The 16,882-nt window shown below is 39.7% G+C and overlaps 1 protein-coding gene across 1 annotated transcript in view; it reads left to right on the forward strand.

The window, feature by feature from the left end:
* Positions 1–11,299, forward strand: part of si:dkey-32e6.6 (extracellular matrix protein 2) — a 20,704-nt gene extending 9,405 nt beyond the window's left edge. The window contains exons 9-10 of the mRNA XM_041798742.1: positions 8,566–8,892; positions 10,978–11,299. Coding sequence (XP_041654676.1) covers positions 8,566–8,892; positions 10,978–11,146 — 496 coding nt within the window. The 3' untranslated portion in view covers positions 11,147–11,299. The remainder of the gene's footprint in view (positions 1–8,565; positions 8,893–10,977) is intronic.
* Positions 11,300–16,882: the final 5,583 nt, after the last annotated feature.

The raw sequence follows: 16,882 nt of genomic DNA on the forward strand, positions 1-16,882 counted from the left end.
GTTGATTGTGTCATTAGATTGTTGGATGATTGGTTGGTTTGGTTGTTTGGTTTATTGCTTGGGTGGTTGGGTCTTTGCTCTCTTAATCGGTTGGTTGATTGTGTCATTGGATTGTTAGTTGATTGGTTGTTTGGTTGGTTCACTGATTGATAGATTTTTTTACATGTAGATGGGAGCTTTCCAAAACAGTATTCAGATGCTTAACTAGCTTTGTTGCTGTTGCAAACCGCTTACACTACTACCCAACAAAAGATGTTATCATTGGTCCTACAACTAATTGGAAAGCAATAACCTGACTGCAGTGCACAGACCATGACATATTGGGCTGGGCTGTATTTGTGGTGTCATTAAGTATCTAATGTTAAACAGATTTCACAGGTGCAGAACATCCTCTGGCTTAAGTTTTGTCTCAGGCTTACATTCACATAAACACATAATCAAATTTATGCCAAAGGTTCCTCTTTCCTTGGAAAGGAATAACTTTTTCGAATAACTTTTACACAGTAAGAAGGTTCCTGGTTTGCTTCCCGGTCAGGACCTTTCCGTGCAGAGTTTGCATGTTCTCCCAGTGCATAAGTGGGTCCCTCCCACCACCAAAAACATGTTCATTAGGTTAATTGCTGACTCTAAAGTTGGCTGTAGGTGTGAATGTGAGTGTGCCTGGTTGTCTGTCTCTATATGCCAGCCCTGTGATTGACTGGTGACCAGTCCAGGGTGTACCTGCCTCTCGCCCAATCATAGCTGGGATAGGTTCCAGCCCCCCCCCCATCAGATGTGGTTAATACCTGTGGTCCTGTGGCTGATCAATACAATCTAGATAATTCAGTGTTGTAACATTAACCATAATTGTGATATGTATCAAAAACATGATGTGATTTGAACAGTACACATATTTTTCAAAATAACAACACAAAAAAAATGCAGTAGATGTAGATATCAGTCTTCCACAGGGTTTGAGGGCTCCTGTGGGCCCCCATTACCTGTAGAGAGAAGCATTTGTAACTTAAGTCTCACAAAATAAGCAACTCAAACCCTGTGAATCATTGAGTCCATATGGTTTGGTTGTTCTCAACTCATAAATCTAAACAGTGTGCTTTCTTTAAAGATGGTTAAATTGCCCCCTTTAGGTGTAGGTTTCACTCTTTCAATGCCAGCTAGGTTTCCTGGGTAGGGACTAACCCATGGTTGACCTTATAGTAAAAGAGGCAACTGCCCACATCCAGGCTAAATGCATACAGGTGCAGGACAACACAAATTACCTACAGAAAAAGAAAAAAAAAGCCTCACATTGTTCAGCTTTCAATGAGTAACTTTATTTTAAACAAGGAAAAAGATGGACAAGGCAACATTTGGATCTACAAGGAAAGTAGATCTTGTAGATCGAAACATTTCCTCGCTTGTAAATGAAAAGCGTGCAGACCTTTGGAAATGTCTTCATAGGTGGGTTACAATGTTGTGTGCATTTACCACATTTGTTCGGCTAGCCAGTTGGTTTATGCAGGTTGCATAGAGTTGACAACATTATTGATACTGCAGGATGTGCGGAATTATATTATTATTATCTCCGCCAAGGAGATTATGTGATCGGTAGGGTTTGTGATCAGTTAGTTTGTTTGTTGCTTAGTTTGTTTGTAAGCAACATAACTCAAAAAGTTATGGACGGATTTTGATAACATTTTCAGGAAATGTCAGAAATGGCATAAGGAAGAACTTTCATAAGGAAGATTTTGGGACTGATCTGGATCACCGTCTGGATCCAGAAATTTTTTAAAGGATTCTTTACTATTGGGAGATAGGGCTAATGGTGCAGGTGTGCGCTCTCCGAGTGCTTTTCTAGTTATTATTATTATCATTATTATTATTATTATTATTGTTATCATCATCATCAATTTCCCTTACTGCTTACCTCGTTTGGGATTGTCTATCCCAGCTGTCATTGGGTGAGAGGTTGGGTACACCCCGGACTGGTCAACAGTCAATCCCAAGGCTGACATATAGAGACAGACAACCAGGCATGCTGACACTCACACCTATGGCCAATTTAAAATCGCCAGTTAACCTATCGGGCATATCTTTGGTGATGGGAGGAAGTACCCATAGAGAGTACCCAATAGAGAACCCGTGCATGCACAAGGAGAACTTGGAAATGCACAGGAAGTCCCTAACTGAGAAGTGAACCAGGAACCTTCTTGCTGCGAGGCAACAGCGCTTAATATTTATTTATTTATTTATTTATTTTTTATTTGTTTTTATAAAACTACCTGATATGGATTCAAATATTACACATAACAAACATAAATTATGCATTGGTAGGAGATTTGAGAGCTACTGTAGTTAAATCAGACCCAACAGAGTGACACCTTAAAATAGCTTCTATATAAGGGAAAAGCATCAGCTACAAATTGAGAATATTAAACATATAATAATGTCATCCTGATATGGTCAGTTTTGAATTACTTAATTACTTGTATTTCATTGTAAAATATTGACATTCTTCAAGCACATTTTTCAGATGTCTATGCACTTGAAAATGTCATCAGGGACAGAAATACAGTGTTTTCATCTTTAAGCACACACATGCACATGGCAAGAAACACACCAACACTTTCTCTTCGTGAACCTGTCAACTCTGATAACATCCCTTAATGCCTCCATATCCACTCTTCCTGCTGTCAGTCCAAACTTAAACGTGATCACATCACAGCTGCCAGTCCTCAGAGCTGACTCCAAGCTCCAAATGTTCACTGACAGAGCCAGACAACTTTGAAATTACTTCCAGGATTAAAGACACATCAGTGTCAATCATTGCAAAAGGTCCAAAACAACCAAGTTTCAGGGGAATACGTTTTCAATTTTAACTTCATTTCAGGCCATCAAACATTTTTATTGAGAACACAATGATTATCTGGACTTGGGTTAATGTTTAGCACCTCTGCGTGTTCTGCAGCCTAACATGATACATAATGTTTTCCAGAGGAGCTTGCCTCGAAGAATTAAGTAATAAATGACAAAGAACTTTTGTCTTATTTTATTTCATTGTATTAGATAACACAGAGTGGTTTCATAATGTGCTTGCATAAATGGGAAAATAAGCAAACACGGGCACAAAACACAACAGCTGTGCTAAAGCATTACAGATGTGAGGTTAATTTAAGTGACCCTTTAGCTGATGTTCACATCTCCTCTCTTCTGTTACAAAATTCATTATTTTCTGGAGCTGAAAGTTTTTGAAGTAAACACTAGCCATGAACGTAAGTCATAGGTGGAGCCAGAGGTTTTACTTAATGTTCTATGTTGGTAACGTGTGCATTTCTTCCAAGTGTTACAACCATTCAATTAAGAAAGAAACAGGTGACTGTAAACAAATGAGCCTGCTGATCATTGCATGGATATTGAATTAGGAAAAAATATTCAGTGGACTCTTCAGTGTTGCCAAAAATTACACTGTAGTTGGGTGGTAGGGACAGTCCCCTGCCCTGCCTCTTTCTGTGCGTTCAATGTTTTGTTTCTGTGTTGTTGACAGAATGGATCAACAGAACACCGCAGAAAAACATCAAATAAAGTCACTCACCTTTTGAAATGTTTCACAAGATATTCCATAGTAATGGCAGGTGAGCTGTGTGTTTGAAGGCTTATTTTTGCAAAGGCAGCGTATCATAACCCTTATCAAATTTTAGCATCAGAACTCAATGCATTTCAAAGAGGAATGTATAAATGGATGTCTCTCTTGTTATGGTGACTTTATATGAATCAAAACAAAAAAAGAAGACAGTGGAACTAACAAGTCTATTTTTTTCAGTTTAATAAGGTGCAAAGGAGGCAAGTTTTTAACTCTATTGAAGATGCAGAGTGCCTAAATATTAGTTATTTACAGCTTCTTACACTGCAAAAAAGGTATTGTGTTCTCCAGTTTCTACTTTGGATTGCCAGTGAGGGGGAGCCAATAGAAGGATTTTAATCATCTCTGGTCCTTTTCGAGCACCAACCGGCTTGTATTGATAAATTAATTAGTGCAAATGTGTATATGAAGTGAGACTTTTACAGCAGTGAACATTCTTACAGTATCTGAGATACAGTAAAGCAGCCTGAGACAGTGCAGGATATCAAAACTAAGAAAAATGACATTTCTGTTTTCTATGGCACTTTGCAACTGTTGAGTGATCATAAGAGTAACTCTGTGACTGTTGAGTAGTGATCAGAGTAACTCTGTGACTGTTGAGTAACTCTGTGCCTGTTGGGTATTGATCAGAATAACTCTGTGACTGTTGAGTCGGGATCAGAGTAACTCTGTGACTGTCGAGTAACTATGTGACTGTTGAGTACTGATTAGAATAACTCTTTGGCTTATGAGTAGTGATCAGAGTGACTGTGACTTTTGAGTAGTGATCAGAGTAACTCTGTGACTGTTGAGTAACTTTGTGACTGTTGAGTAGTGGTCAGAATAACTCTGTGACTGTCGAGTAGTGATCAGAGTAACTCTGTGACTGTTGAGTAACTCTGTGACTGTTGAGTAGTGGTCAGAATAACTCTGTGACTGTTGATTAGTGATCAGAGTAACTCTGTGACTGTTGAGTAACTCTGTGACTATCGAGTAGTGATCAGAGTAACTCTGTGACTGTTGAGTATTGATCAGAGTAACTCTGTGACTGTTGAGTAGTGATCAGAGTAACTCTGTGACTATCGAGTAGTGATCAGAGTAACTCTGTGACTGTTGAGTAACTCTGTGACTGTTGAGTATTGATCAGAATAACTCTGTGACTGTTGAGTAGTGATCAGAGTAACTCTGTGACTGTTGATTAGTGATCAGAGTAACTCTGTGACTGTTGAGTAACTCTGTGACTATCGAGTAGTGATCAGAGTAACTCTGTGACTGTTGAGTATTGATCAGAGTAACTCTGTGACTGTTGAGTAGTGATCAGAGTAACTCTGTGACTGTTGAGTAGTGATCAGAGTAACTCTGTGACTATCGAGTAGTGATCAGAGTAACTCTGTGACTGTTGAGTAACTCTGTGACTGTTGAGTATTGATCAGAATAACTCTGTGACTGTTGAGTAGTGATCAGAGTAACTCTGTGACTATCGAGTAGTGATCAGACTAACTCTGTGACTGTTGAGTAACTCTGTGACTGTTGAGTATTGATCAGAGTAACTCTGTGACTGTTGAGTAGTGATCAGAGTAACTCTGTGACTGTTGAGTAGTGATCAGAGTAACTCTGTGACTGTCGAGTAGTGATCAGAGTGGCAGCCAGATTGCTCACTAGCACAATGGTAACAGGTCCAAACTTTTACAACAATTTCCTGCCCTTCTAATTTCATGCAATTAAAAAAACACTATACAGCTCCTAATCTTTTTTAGAGGCAGAAGTGAAAACTACTGCATATTAACATATCTGATGGTATCAATGAAGAGACTTTAGAAACAAGTACACATTAAATTGATGTTGGTGCTACAGGGTTGAACTGAATCATTTTTCCCTCACAATAAATTAGTAATTTAAATTGTATTTTAAACACCTTGGAAAAGTGCTTAGAATCGCCCAATCAGCATTTTTTTTTCTGAGAGAGTATGTCCCAGGACCCTCCCAAGTCTTGGCCTATCCCTGGATATTTAACACTTCTGCCTCTGCCCTGATGCAGTTATTAATAAAAAACATACACCCAGAGTAGACACACATGTTCCTCTGCTGTGAATAATTATAAACATGTACTTTTTCTAAATGAATCCAAATGTGCCTCAACATTTTCAGCTTGTGACAAATGGGACAAAGTGCTCCCAGATATCAGCTGCACACAGAAGCCTGCAAGTTACTGACATTTGTAGTTTAATCCATGTGCTGCCATCATCCATCCATCATTCAATTTCTCTAAGTCCATTTTTAAGTCTTTCCAGCCTGCTGGTCACAGCTGCTCTGCCTGGCTGCAGAACGTATCCTGGTTAGGTAGCCAAAAAGCCTGCTTTTTAAAGTGCTGGCAGGGTTGGCCGTGCACAGATTGGGCGTATATATTCAAGTTTTGTACTTGTGTGCTTGTGCCTCTGTGTGTGAATGTGTTAAGAAGAGAGAGAAACTCCCACTGTGTGCTGGTTTTCATTAGATCCAAACACCCAGAGGATAAATAGACCATCAGATTGATTACTCCTGGCCATGTTTGTTAGATACACACACATTTCTGCACAAAAAAGGTTATGTAAGTGTTTTGTGCCACTCTATAAATTCTCACAAAATTGGGTGATTCATTTGATATTTAAAATAGATTGCATAAGCATGCCTGTGCTGTTGAATATACTGATATTATAATTTGAAATAATATACTCACATTTGTTCATGCATATTCTCAGTTTTGCATGCTTTTGTGTTTTCTCCACATTATGTTGCAGAATTAAGGCTTGTTTACATGTTGGCATGCGTCTCCGTGTAGGTGCCAGTGGGTGGGAGTGTATGTAGAGGGAGGAAGACTTTGAAAAGAGAGAGGACTGTGTGTCCCTCGCTCATTAATACCATGTGGAGCTCTGAGCAGTGGCGGGCTGCTGCTGAGCTTCCTGGCAAAGATTTAGAATACAAATTAGCAGCACACAACTGGTCTGAACTGGAACAGAGGATGTGATAGATTTATATTAGTGGGTTTAAATTTCAAGCAGAAACCATATCCCACAGTAATCTGTTAAATTTGATTTCAGTACAGCCTTGATGGTTGAAAAATGTGATGTTTTATGACACTTCTGTTAAACATATGATCCAATCTCAAATCTAGAGGTCTATGGTGTCCTTTAACAGCCAAACTAAGGAAAATATTGACAAGAAATGCACTGATTTGACTGATTCAGCAATTTTACTTGCTTGTCTTTAATACGTCATAGTGGTAACCCACATCACTGACCCTTTTCCCCGTAAAAGTAGTATTTAATGTGCCCTTTCAGCTGTAAAGTTCAACTTAACGCAGAGCTTTTACTGTAAGTCACCTTTACGAGAAGCAGAAATGTTGAGGTAATCAACATCGGTCCAGGAGGCACCAGTCTTTCTCCTCATTGGTTCCTGTTTCCCTTCCTTGTATGGTCATCGGTTGCTTTTAAGAGGATTCTATGAATGGGAAAAGGACTGGAAATTAGGTTCTTCTCCTGCTGTTAGCAGTTTTGCAATAAAAACAGTGAACCCCTGTACTACATTATTGCATGTGAACCCCTAAAAAGAAGGTCCTCCTTCTATGGCTGCCCATTCTTTCCTACTAAACAAACATTTTCATCTTCTTTATTGTCCAATCAGGCACAAATTTCCCCTTAGTCTGCCACGCTCTCTAACATGGTACCCTCCAGGCCCCACTACCGCCCCTCCTACTGCTGCCCATGAATCCCCTGCAGTCTAGCCCCCCACTCTGTACTCAGTGCTTTGCAGGAGCCCAGGAACAATAAAGCATGAGGTCTGTAGGGAAAAGCCCTGGAATCAGAGAGTGGAAATAAGCATCCATCATTATATTTAAAGTAGAGCCCCGTAAAACATCAAGAAAATTAGCATGCTCATATTGAGCTGGTCTAAAATTTACTGTGGTTGCTGTTTATGTTTTAACTGCAAAGGAAGGTCTTTTTTCTTGTGTTTTACCATAAATAAGGGGACAAACACCAATAGTTTCAAAGTCGGGGGGCCAGCAAAAATGTTAAAATAGTCTTGAAGGACCCATGAGTGTGAGTGCCACGTGCCATGAAAATCCCTCCAAGAGTTAAATAGTGAGTCATTTCATTCAAAAGCCAAAACAGCAAACCTGTAGTGACAATAGAAATAAGTTAGGGAGCTGTTTGAGTCTTCAGAGTCTTGCACAGTCCATCATGTACCTTAAAGTTCCAAAGTTTACTCAGGTTATGATCAAAGTGGTCATCAAACCCAACCCTATCTGAGCCCCTTCACACCTAATCCCTCCAGTCCTGTCCCACTACCTTGATGGGCCTTGTCCTGATGTAAACCTGAACTTTTTAATAAGCCTGCCTCCATTATGACAGATGCGGTCTTTATTGAAAAGACTTATGAATTCCAGACAAGTGAGTAGCTCTTCTGGACAATACTTCACTAGGCAAATTCACACTTTCAGTGATTGTTCTGAAGTTATAACAGAAAAAAATAGATCAGTCTTCAGCTCAGGCAGAGAATCTAATCTCTATACTAGATGACATGGCAGTCCATCCATAAGATATAGTGACATTTAAGTCCAAACCCAAGCACTCATCTTCATAGCTGCAGAGAATCAATCAAGGATAATCATATGCTACACTGTCCTGGAACCCAGTTTGATCCTAAATTATGTGCCAGTCCAGTAGATGTCTGACAGGATAAAAAAAGTTCTGGTTCAAAAGGAACAAAAATGAATCAGCAAATAAAGAGATTTATCCTCCCAGTTCCTAGAGAAAGTTTTGTAACTTATTTTCATTCAGGACCAAAATAGACAACTGCCACCCTTACACTGGCTTCTTGGCTCTATAGATGGCTTTCCCACCACTGACTCAACAATACCATTTGTATTGTTATTTGTTTTCCTCAGATGCCTGACAGAGATTCATGATCCTCCTCCTTTTTTCTCCCAGGTCCCTAGAAGCCTTGGACATGTCTTACAACCAGTTCAGCTCTGTCCCAATGAATCTGCCTCGCCCTCTCCGTAAACTGGACCTCCAGCACAACAACATCACTCACATCCCTGCCTTCGCCTTCAGGCACCTGAAGCCTGGCCTGCTGTCACTTTGTCTTTCCCACAATGACTTGAGCGATGACGGGGTGGAAAGAGTTGCTTTTGTTGGGACTTACCGGTCACTAAGTGAGCTCCTACTGGACAACAACCATTTGAGGGAGGTTCCTCGTAGCGTACGCCAGTTTAAGAACTTGCAGGCACTGAGGCTGGACAACAACCAGATAAGGTAGAATCACATTTGATAATGCTCTATGAATACTGGCTAACCAAACCAATATCCTTTCCCATAGCATTAAGAATGGCAACTTGGCATAAGACAATGCATGACTCTGTTTATATATGAAATGTTGCCTGGTCTGTGATGTTTGCAATGTGATTGTTTCATAACGTAACTGCCAGACTTTGTTTATGAACAAAGTTGAATAAAAAAAATAAAAAATCTAAAGCCAGAAAAAAGTTGAACCAGCAAATTACGGCATTTCCGTTCCAACAGGGACGATGTTTCACATGAACAGTCTGCAAGAAGGGGCATCAAAGATCTCCGGTCTGCAGCCAGACTGTCTTAATCAGTTTTGCTTTATTATGAGCATCTTTTTTCTTTTCATGACATTTGGCACAAAAGAAATATTATGAAATTGGGATTATTGTTACTATGTGGCTAGTATCTTCGTAGTATGTCATGGTATCCATGAACCATTTGTTTTGCAGGTATTCAGCCATTTGGTCACTGAAGGGGGCAACACTGTCTCAAACTAATTCAAATCAACCTATAAACAAAAAAAAAAGAGGTGGAAATTAAGCATTAAGCATCTTGAGAAACAACTACAGTATCCCATCTTGTAGTCATAGTGGTCATGCCCTTACTTGTGCATTACCAAATATCTCCTTTATCTCCAATCATGCGTGTTATTTACAATAAAAAACATACAGAGTGGGCCCATGGAAACATGAACTATTCTTGCCAGGGCTGTCAGGATTAATTGCATTAATCGTGATTAAATACTATCTACAAGTGGTGTTCTGATTCTGTAAACATGATAAACTGTATGCTTTATTGGCCCTTTCAACAAACTTTAGTTAAGTCCCTGCAGCATCTCCCCGCAGCCACAGTGACAATGAAATAAGTAAACCAATGTTCCTTAATGTCTCATTTCACTTAAAAAAAAAAAACTCACAGACAGCTCAGTGGACAAAAGAGTCACCTGAACATTGTTTTCAAGCATTCGCCTTTTTACTGGTCACTTATTTCCTTTTCAATCCATAACAAGTTCCTTTGTCACTGGTTGAGTCTTCAATTTACCTATGAAAGCAGGTCAGTATTCAAACTGTAAGGCCATTATCCTTATTCAAGACTGTCAAAAAAAAACTCACAATGATGCCTGAACAGTTTTAAATGTCAAATAGTGGAATTTTTGAATGCGGAAAAAAAAAGGCAAGATTAATCATGATTAAGTACAGAAATCCGGAAATTAATCGCAATCAAAAAATTTCATCTTTTGACGGCCCTAATGTTTACCAAAACATTTGTAACCAGGCTGTATACATGTATATTTGTGATGTAAAATCTGCATTTTAATATGGGGTGTGAATGTGACTTCCAGTGCTTCTGCAGTCGGCCTCTAGGGACACTTGCAGAACTACAGTTTTTGCACAGCTGTGTTAATTTTATTTTTCAACATCAGATGTTGCCACTTCTTACTGGGGGTCATGGATTAAAGGCATGGCATCACTACACTTATAATTCCTAAAATCAAATGTTTGACCCATGTTTGAACTATAGAAGTGTACATTTTGACAGTTTCTTTAAAGTTAGTTTTCCTCTTTGGATTAAAATGTTTATTAGTTTTAGTCACATTTTACTCATTTGTATAGTTTAAGTCTATTTTTAGTTGATGAAAGCTAAAACACGATTTAGTCCAGTTTTAGTCAATAAAGTTAGTAACTATTCAGATTGATCATTCATATGAATATTAAATTAAACACAAAATATATGAAAATATCCTTAAATCTGGTCCAAATGGATAACCACCTGATCTGTCTCCATCAAAATGGATTCTGCTAAACAATCAACACCAGAATCTCCTCTTAAGGATTTAGGCCAAAAGTTTGCTCCATCTGTGTCAGCCACAACCCTAGGCTGCCCTGGAAGCCCACCAACAGGGTGGTGGTCAAATGCACCCACAGTCTTAAACCCAAACACTTTCCTGTTTGTTCTGTTTGTTATTGAGATGTTTAAATTAAAGTAAAGGTGCAAGTGCTCAGACGTGAACGGTATACCTTCATCTGTTCATGTATTTTTGTGTCCATGCAGGTTTGTGAGGCAGTGGGGGGTGTGCCATCCTCTTAACTCTGGCTCCACTCTGGCTTCGGTCCACTTAGAAAACAATTTGCTGGAGGTGGAGAGGATTCCCCCCAAAGCTTTCTCCTGTCTCGTCGATGCTAAAGGACTCATACTGTTCCCGCAACAGCAGCACTCATAAGACTAGTAAACCACATTGTGGGACAGGCCTACATAAACAGAGACCCACAGTGTACACATGTGCATTATCATGACATACAGCCACTCATCTCTGTCAGAGGCTTTTCAGTATCATGTAGTTTGTGCAGTAAGTCAGTGATATGGATTTATCATCTTCCAACGATCCTTTTCTTTCATATGCTGTTTTTTAAGAAACATTGCTGTAATGTTTGTGTTTCTAAAAATGCAAATGCTGTGCATGAAGTATAAAATGAGCTTGGGTGTTCAAAAGACAAATACATTGCTTTATAGCTTTAACAGCTTTTCTTTACTATAAAAACATAAAGTATAAAGGTGTTTCAGAGACTGCATGAGGAGAGGTAACTCTGATTTGACAGGAATACCAACAGGGTCATGAAGCAGTCAAATCTTCTCTGTGAAGCCTGGGGGTCCCTGGTAGAAAACTGAAAAAGTCTGGTGACACAGTGTGAACCCAAGGGGCCCATAGGAAAACATAAACATCACGCAGGTTCTCTAAAACCAGATGAGCTCCAACATAAACATCCACCTCCCGTCATGCAACAAAATATATAAAGAGTCCCTCTGACTGTGGGCTTGTGGACTGGGGCCAACATTCGGGGTCTTGAACCATGTAAAAGGTGACGTCAGTCTCAGAAGGATTGTGTACAATGATTGGGATGCAGGTATTTGTGTGTGTGACAGGAGTGGGGCACCCATAATTTGGGTTAGCAGTAGGAAAATGTGGGAAAAAATGCAGGGAACATGTCAGCCTGGGACAAAGTAAAAGCTGACTTTTAGGATACAATGCAGAGATTGTTCTAAGAAAGAGCTTAAGCTGGTCAGTGAAAGATGATCGGAGCAGTAGTTCATGTCCAGTTGAGTCCAATAAGACATGGCTCAAAGGAGATTTAAAACAGTAAGGGAGAGAGGCAGAGAGCTGGGGCATATTTAAATATTTTCCCGTTCAGGATCTAAAGCCACAGGAGCTCTGGTGTCCTGCCAACCCCACTGACAGCCACTTCCAGAATCTTAATATTTTTCTCCTTTCTTCTGTATCCATCTCCGCTATCTCACGGTCCGTCTCCTGCTGTTCGTCTGTCTCCTTAAGCCCTCTTCTCTCTCTTCTTTCCTGGTGTACTGATTTTGTAAACATGATAAACTGTATGCTTTATTGGCCCTTTCAACAAACTTTGGTTAAGCCCCTGCAGCATCTCTCCACAGCCACAGTGACATAAAATAAATAAACCAATGTTCCTTAACATCTCATTTCACTTAAAAAAAAAAAACCCTCACGGACAGCTCAGTGGACAAGTCCAGAGTCACCTGAACTTTGTATTTGAACATTCACCTTTTTACTGGTCACTTATTTCCTTTTCAATCCATAACAATTTCCTTTGTCACTGGTTGAGTCTTCAATTTACCTATGAAAGCAGGTCAGTATCCAAACCGTAAGTCCATTATCCTTCTTCAAGACTGTCAAAAAACTCACAATGACACCTAAACAGAATCTCATTGTTCTTCTCCTTTCTTCTGTATCCATCTCTGCCATCTCACGGTCTGTCTCCTGCTGTTCGTCTGTCTCCTTAAGCCCTCTTCTCCCTCTTCTTTCCTGCACAGTTAAGAACAGAAAAGGCTAATAATGCACCATTCTTCTGTCTCAATATATCTACAATCTCAGCCCCTTTGGAGATGCTTTAAGCTCTGTGACGTGAGTGAATGCCTTGCCCTAAACATTTCTGGACTGGGGACCCATAAAATGGTCTTAGTGAGAACACTGCACAGTCAGAGGAAAAAGCACAACAGCACAGAGAAATAACCTTTTTTATTTGTTTTGTTTTATCTTGCTTTACTGTCACATAATCAGTTCAAACACAATTATATCTATATTTTGATTCACAATACAGTCCGCAGCTCTACAGACATGACATCTATATTTACAATCTTAGAAACATTAAAAACTAGACATGAGATTGAATCTTTTTGAGTGATGAATATAATCAAAATGATAAAATGTGGAGTCGACTCAGTCGAAATTTACTGAAAGTGCACTTGCTGTGTGGCTCCGGGTTTGAATTTCCAGCAGAGAGGCGTGTTCCTGCAGCTCTAAATGAAGACCAGAAGGTCTCCTGCAGACGCTAGAGTTACAGGAGGAGGGAGGAGAAAAGGCAGCAAGGGAGAGTTAATAAGAGAGAATATGAGGCTGGATTATTAGGAGGCGAACAGATGACAAAGATAACAAGTTTATGAAAGCAAAGTGCATGCATGGTCAGAATACTGAATACACACGTACACATAGTTTTCACTCTCTCAGCTAGGGCATGTAATCACACGTTACATTTCTTCTTTCTGTCTTGCATATGTGGTGCAGTCTCCATAATTGTACAGTCATTTTACAAACAAGACATTACTGTCTAAGAAACTGCACATTCCCATTTATACTGCACCTCCAAAGCCAGAGCTTTGCACCCAAACTAAACTGCGTCAGCATCTGCAGTTTTGCCATCTTTGTAGTTTTGCACAGATGGATGCAGAGGCTTTGATCTTAAATCCTTAAATCTTCCCTCCATGCAAAGCTTATCACATGGGTTACTTTTAAATTTGACAAGCTTGCCACTTCGGCCCTGTCCATCACATTGCGTGTGACACGACTAAACTGTTAAACCGACATCACATCACGCCCAACAGATGTTTCGCATCCCACCGAGCTGAGGCCGGAGCCTGTTGACCATACAGCGGAGCAATGCTTTTCTTCTCCCATGCTCTGTCTGTTCTACCCGGCGACAGCAGCTTCCTGTGTTTGTTATTGGAGGAGTGGGGGATTGCTGGCTGATAAAATAAAAAGCACAGTGCACACAGAGAAAAGCAGCCAAAGAATCCATTTCCCTGCGTGACTGGTGTAAAAAAAAAGAAGCAGATCAGGCAAGGATGGCTGAGTGAAGACAGTTCCTGTGCGAGAACATGAGATTGGTCTCCAGTGTTACGGGTCAACTATTTGGGGTCAACAAGAATGTGCTTAGAGAAGCATACATGACGACTAACTGCTTGGCCATTAGTCCTGGTGTGACATCCATCTTTGTTAATGACCATGAAGTAAACGTTTATGGAGCTTAAACCAAACTCTAGAAAAACAGAATCAACACTTTGTTTAGCAGCTCACCGTAGTCACATGTCAGCCAATTATTATGCCAGTACAATGATATTCAATGTTGAAGCTCTGTAGATCATAACAAAGACTTACTAAAGAAGGGGACTTAATTTTTCTTATTTAAGTGCATTTTCATTTACTATTATCTGAAAAGATTACTGATGATACAAATCTAGAGGGTCATTGAGAAATACAGTGTCTATGAAAAGTATTCATCCCCTCAGATGTTTTACCCTTTTGTTGGTTTTATAAATCAATCATGGTCAATATAATTTGGCTTTTTTTTTGACAAATGAAAATTACCCCGAAAAAACGCCTTTAATGTCAAAGTGAAAACAGATTTCAACAAAGTAATATCAATTAATAAAAATATTTAATGTAATTTTAAACAAGTGATTACATAAATATTCACCCCCTTTCAAGTGACTGACCTAATTCAACAGAGGTACAGCCAGTTGGTGTTAGTAGTCTCACAATTAGTGAAGAGGGGATCACTTGAGCGCAGTGAATGTGTCTCAAGTGATTGAAAAGATACCTGTGTCTGGAAGGTCCAGCCACTGGTTAATCAGTTTTCTCTGCTACCATTACACCATGAAGACAAAAGGACAGTTCAAACAACTCAGAGAAAGGGTTATTGAAAGTATCAGCCAGGGGATGGATACAAAAACAAATCCAAAACTCTGAACATCCCCTGGAGTTCAGTTAAATCTGCCTAGATCAGGCCGTCTTCACAAACTAAGTAGCTGTGCGAGAAAGAGACTAGTGAGAGAGACCACCAAGACACCCATGACTACTCTGCAGCTGAGATGGGAGAGACTCTGCATACAACTGTTGCCCGGGTTCTCCACCAGTCAAAGCTTTATGGGAGAGTTACAAAGAGAAAGCAGGATACAACAGATTTTGAATAAAGTAGCAAGCAGTAACACACATTTACCATTAAAAAAGTGTCACAGCTGTCTACAGTAGCTTAAATAAGTTGCCTACAGCATCTACCTTTGCTGAAATAATAGCCTAAACATCAGCTCATTGTAACATAACATTACAGCATTCAACATGGTACAACACATCAGGGGGCAGTACAAATAAGAAGCTAGGAGTAACTACATAGCACCCTAACAGTTACACAATATTACCATATAGGCCAATAGAGTTACAAGATATGTAATAAAGTAGCTATCAGTTATATGTGTTAGCTAACAGTAACATAAATGTAGATTTGTGTCATCTAAATAAGTCGCCTACAGCAGTGTTTCTCAACTGGTCTAACTCAAGGACTCAACATAACCTCTTAAATGAGGAATCAAGACCAGAATTCCTGAAAATTTCAACAACTTAAATCAATTTCCCAGAGTACATTGAAGCTTTTACCATTTATGGAACAAAATACAATCAAACTAATAGACAGGACAAGCTGGAGATTATAGAAATCCTAAATTGACATGAATGGATACATTGCATTCTGTTCTCCATAATGAGATGCATTTTTTCTTTTCTTTTCTTTTTTTTTTGTTGTTGATATTTTGAGAAATTAACACATTAAAATGACAAACTAGATTTGTTTCCCCTAGAAGAGGGGTTAAGTGAGTGAGTGAGAGCTTGGGAGAAAACATTTTTTCCTCTTCCATGGAAAATCAGATTAAAAAACAATAGAACGTATAGATGTATGTCCTCTAAGACCATCTGTGCATCACACTCGTTCTGCCACAGTTTTTTCCAGGCATACCTTGTAAAAACAGCTCTGTGACCCACCTTTGCGTCACAACCCACCAGGTGAGAAACACTGCCTTACAATATTTACCATTGCTAAAATTCCAGCCTGAACAGAGATTCCCACATGGTATGCTGAGACTTGAGATGTGCCGTGGGAATTGGTACAAGCATACATTATTAAAACAACCAACTGTAACACTTGTTAAAGAGGCTTTTCACGTGGATATGAATATGGTGTGCCTTGACATTATGGCTTGATGTTAGGTGTGCCTCAGGGAAAAAAAGTTTGAAAACCACCGGCCTAAATCCTACTCTGGTGACTCAGCTTTCAGTATCTAATGGGTCAAATTTTCAACCCTCAATAAAAGCATTATATTATAAAGCATTTGTGTTCCACCTGGGAGAAAATGGCTGTCATGTGAATACTGTGAATACTCTTTGCTCTCTTCCTCCATACGTACTCACTGCATGGCAGCACCCACGCAAGAGCTAACAAGTGGGTTTGCTAATCTCTGGAGACACGTTAGCTGAACACTGGTAGGACAAAAAGAGTTTAATTTGGATGCCAAGCCCTCGAGCTACAGACCAACACCATAATCAAGTGAACCACAGCGAGAGGGAGAGGGAGAGAGAGGCAGGCAGACGGGGAAGCGAAGAGTGAGAAAGAGAAAGACTAAATCTACAAAATGAGAGAGAGAGAGGAAGCAGAGAAAAGAGGAATGTTGTGTGCAAAGACCTTTATCAAAACTCTGTCTTCTGCCAACACCCCTGCAGGGCATTGATCTGGTCTGTGTGGCTTTTAAGCCAATGTGGGTGCTACAAAAAGCCTACTAACTGACCAAAAATGCAAATTGTCTTCTTTGGCAATGTCATCCTTTATCT

This window comes from Cheilinus undulatus, linkage group 11 (genome assembly GCF_018320785.1).
Source record: "Cheilinus undulatus linkage group 11, ASM1832078v1, whole genome shotgun sequence".
In the NCBI taxonomy this organism is placed as follows: Eukaryota; Metazoa; Chordata; class Actinopteri; order Labriformes; family Labridae; genus Cheilinus; species Cheilinus undulatus.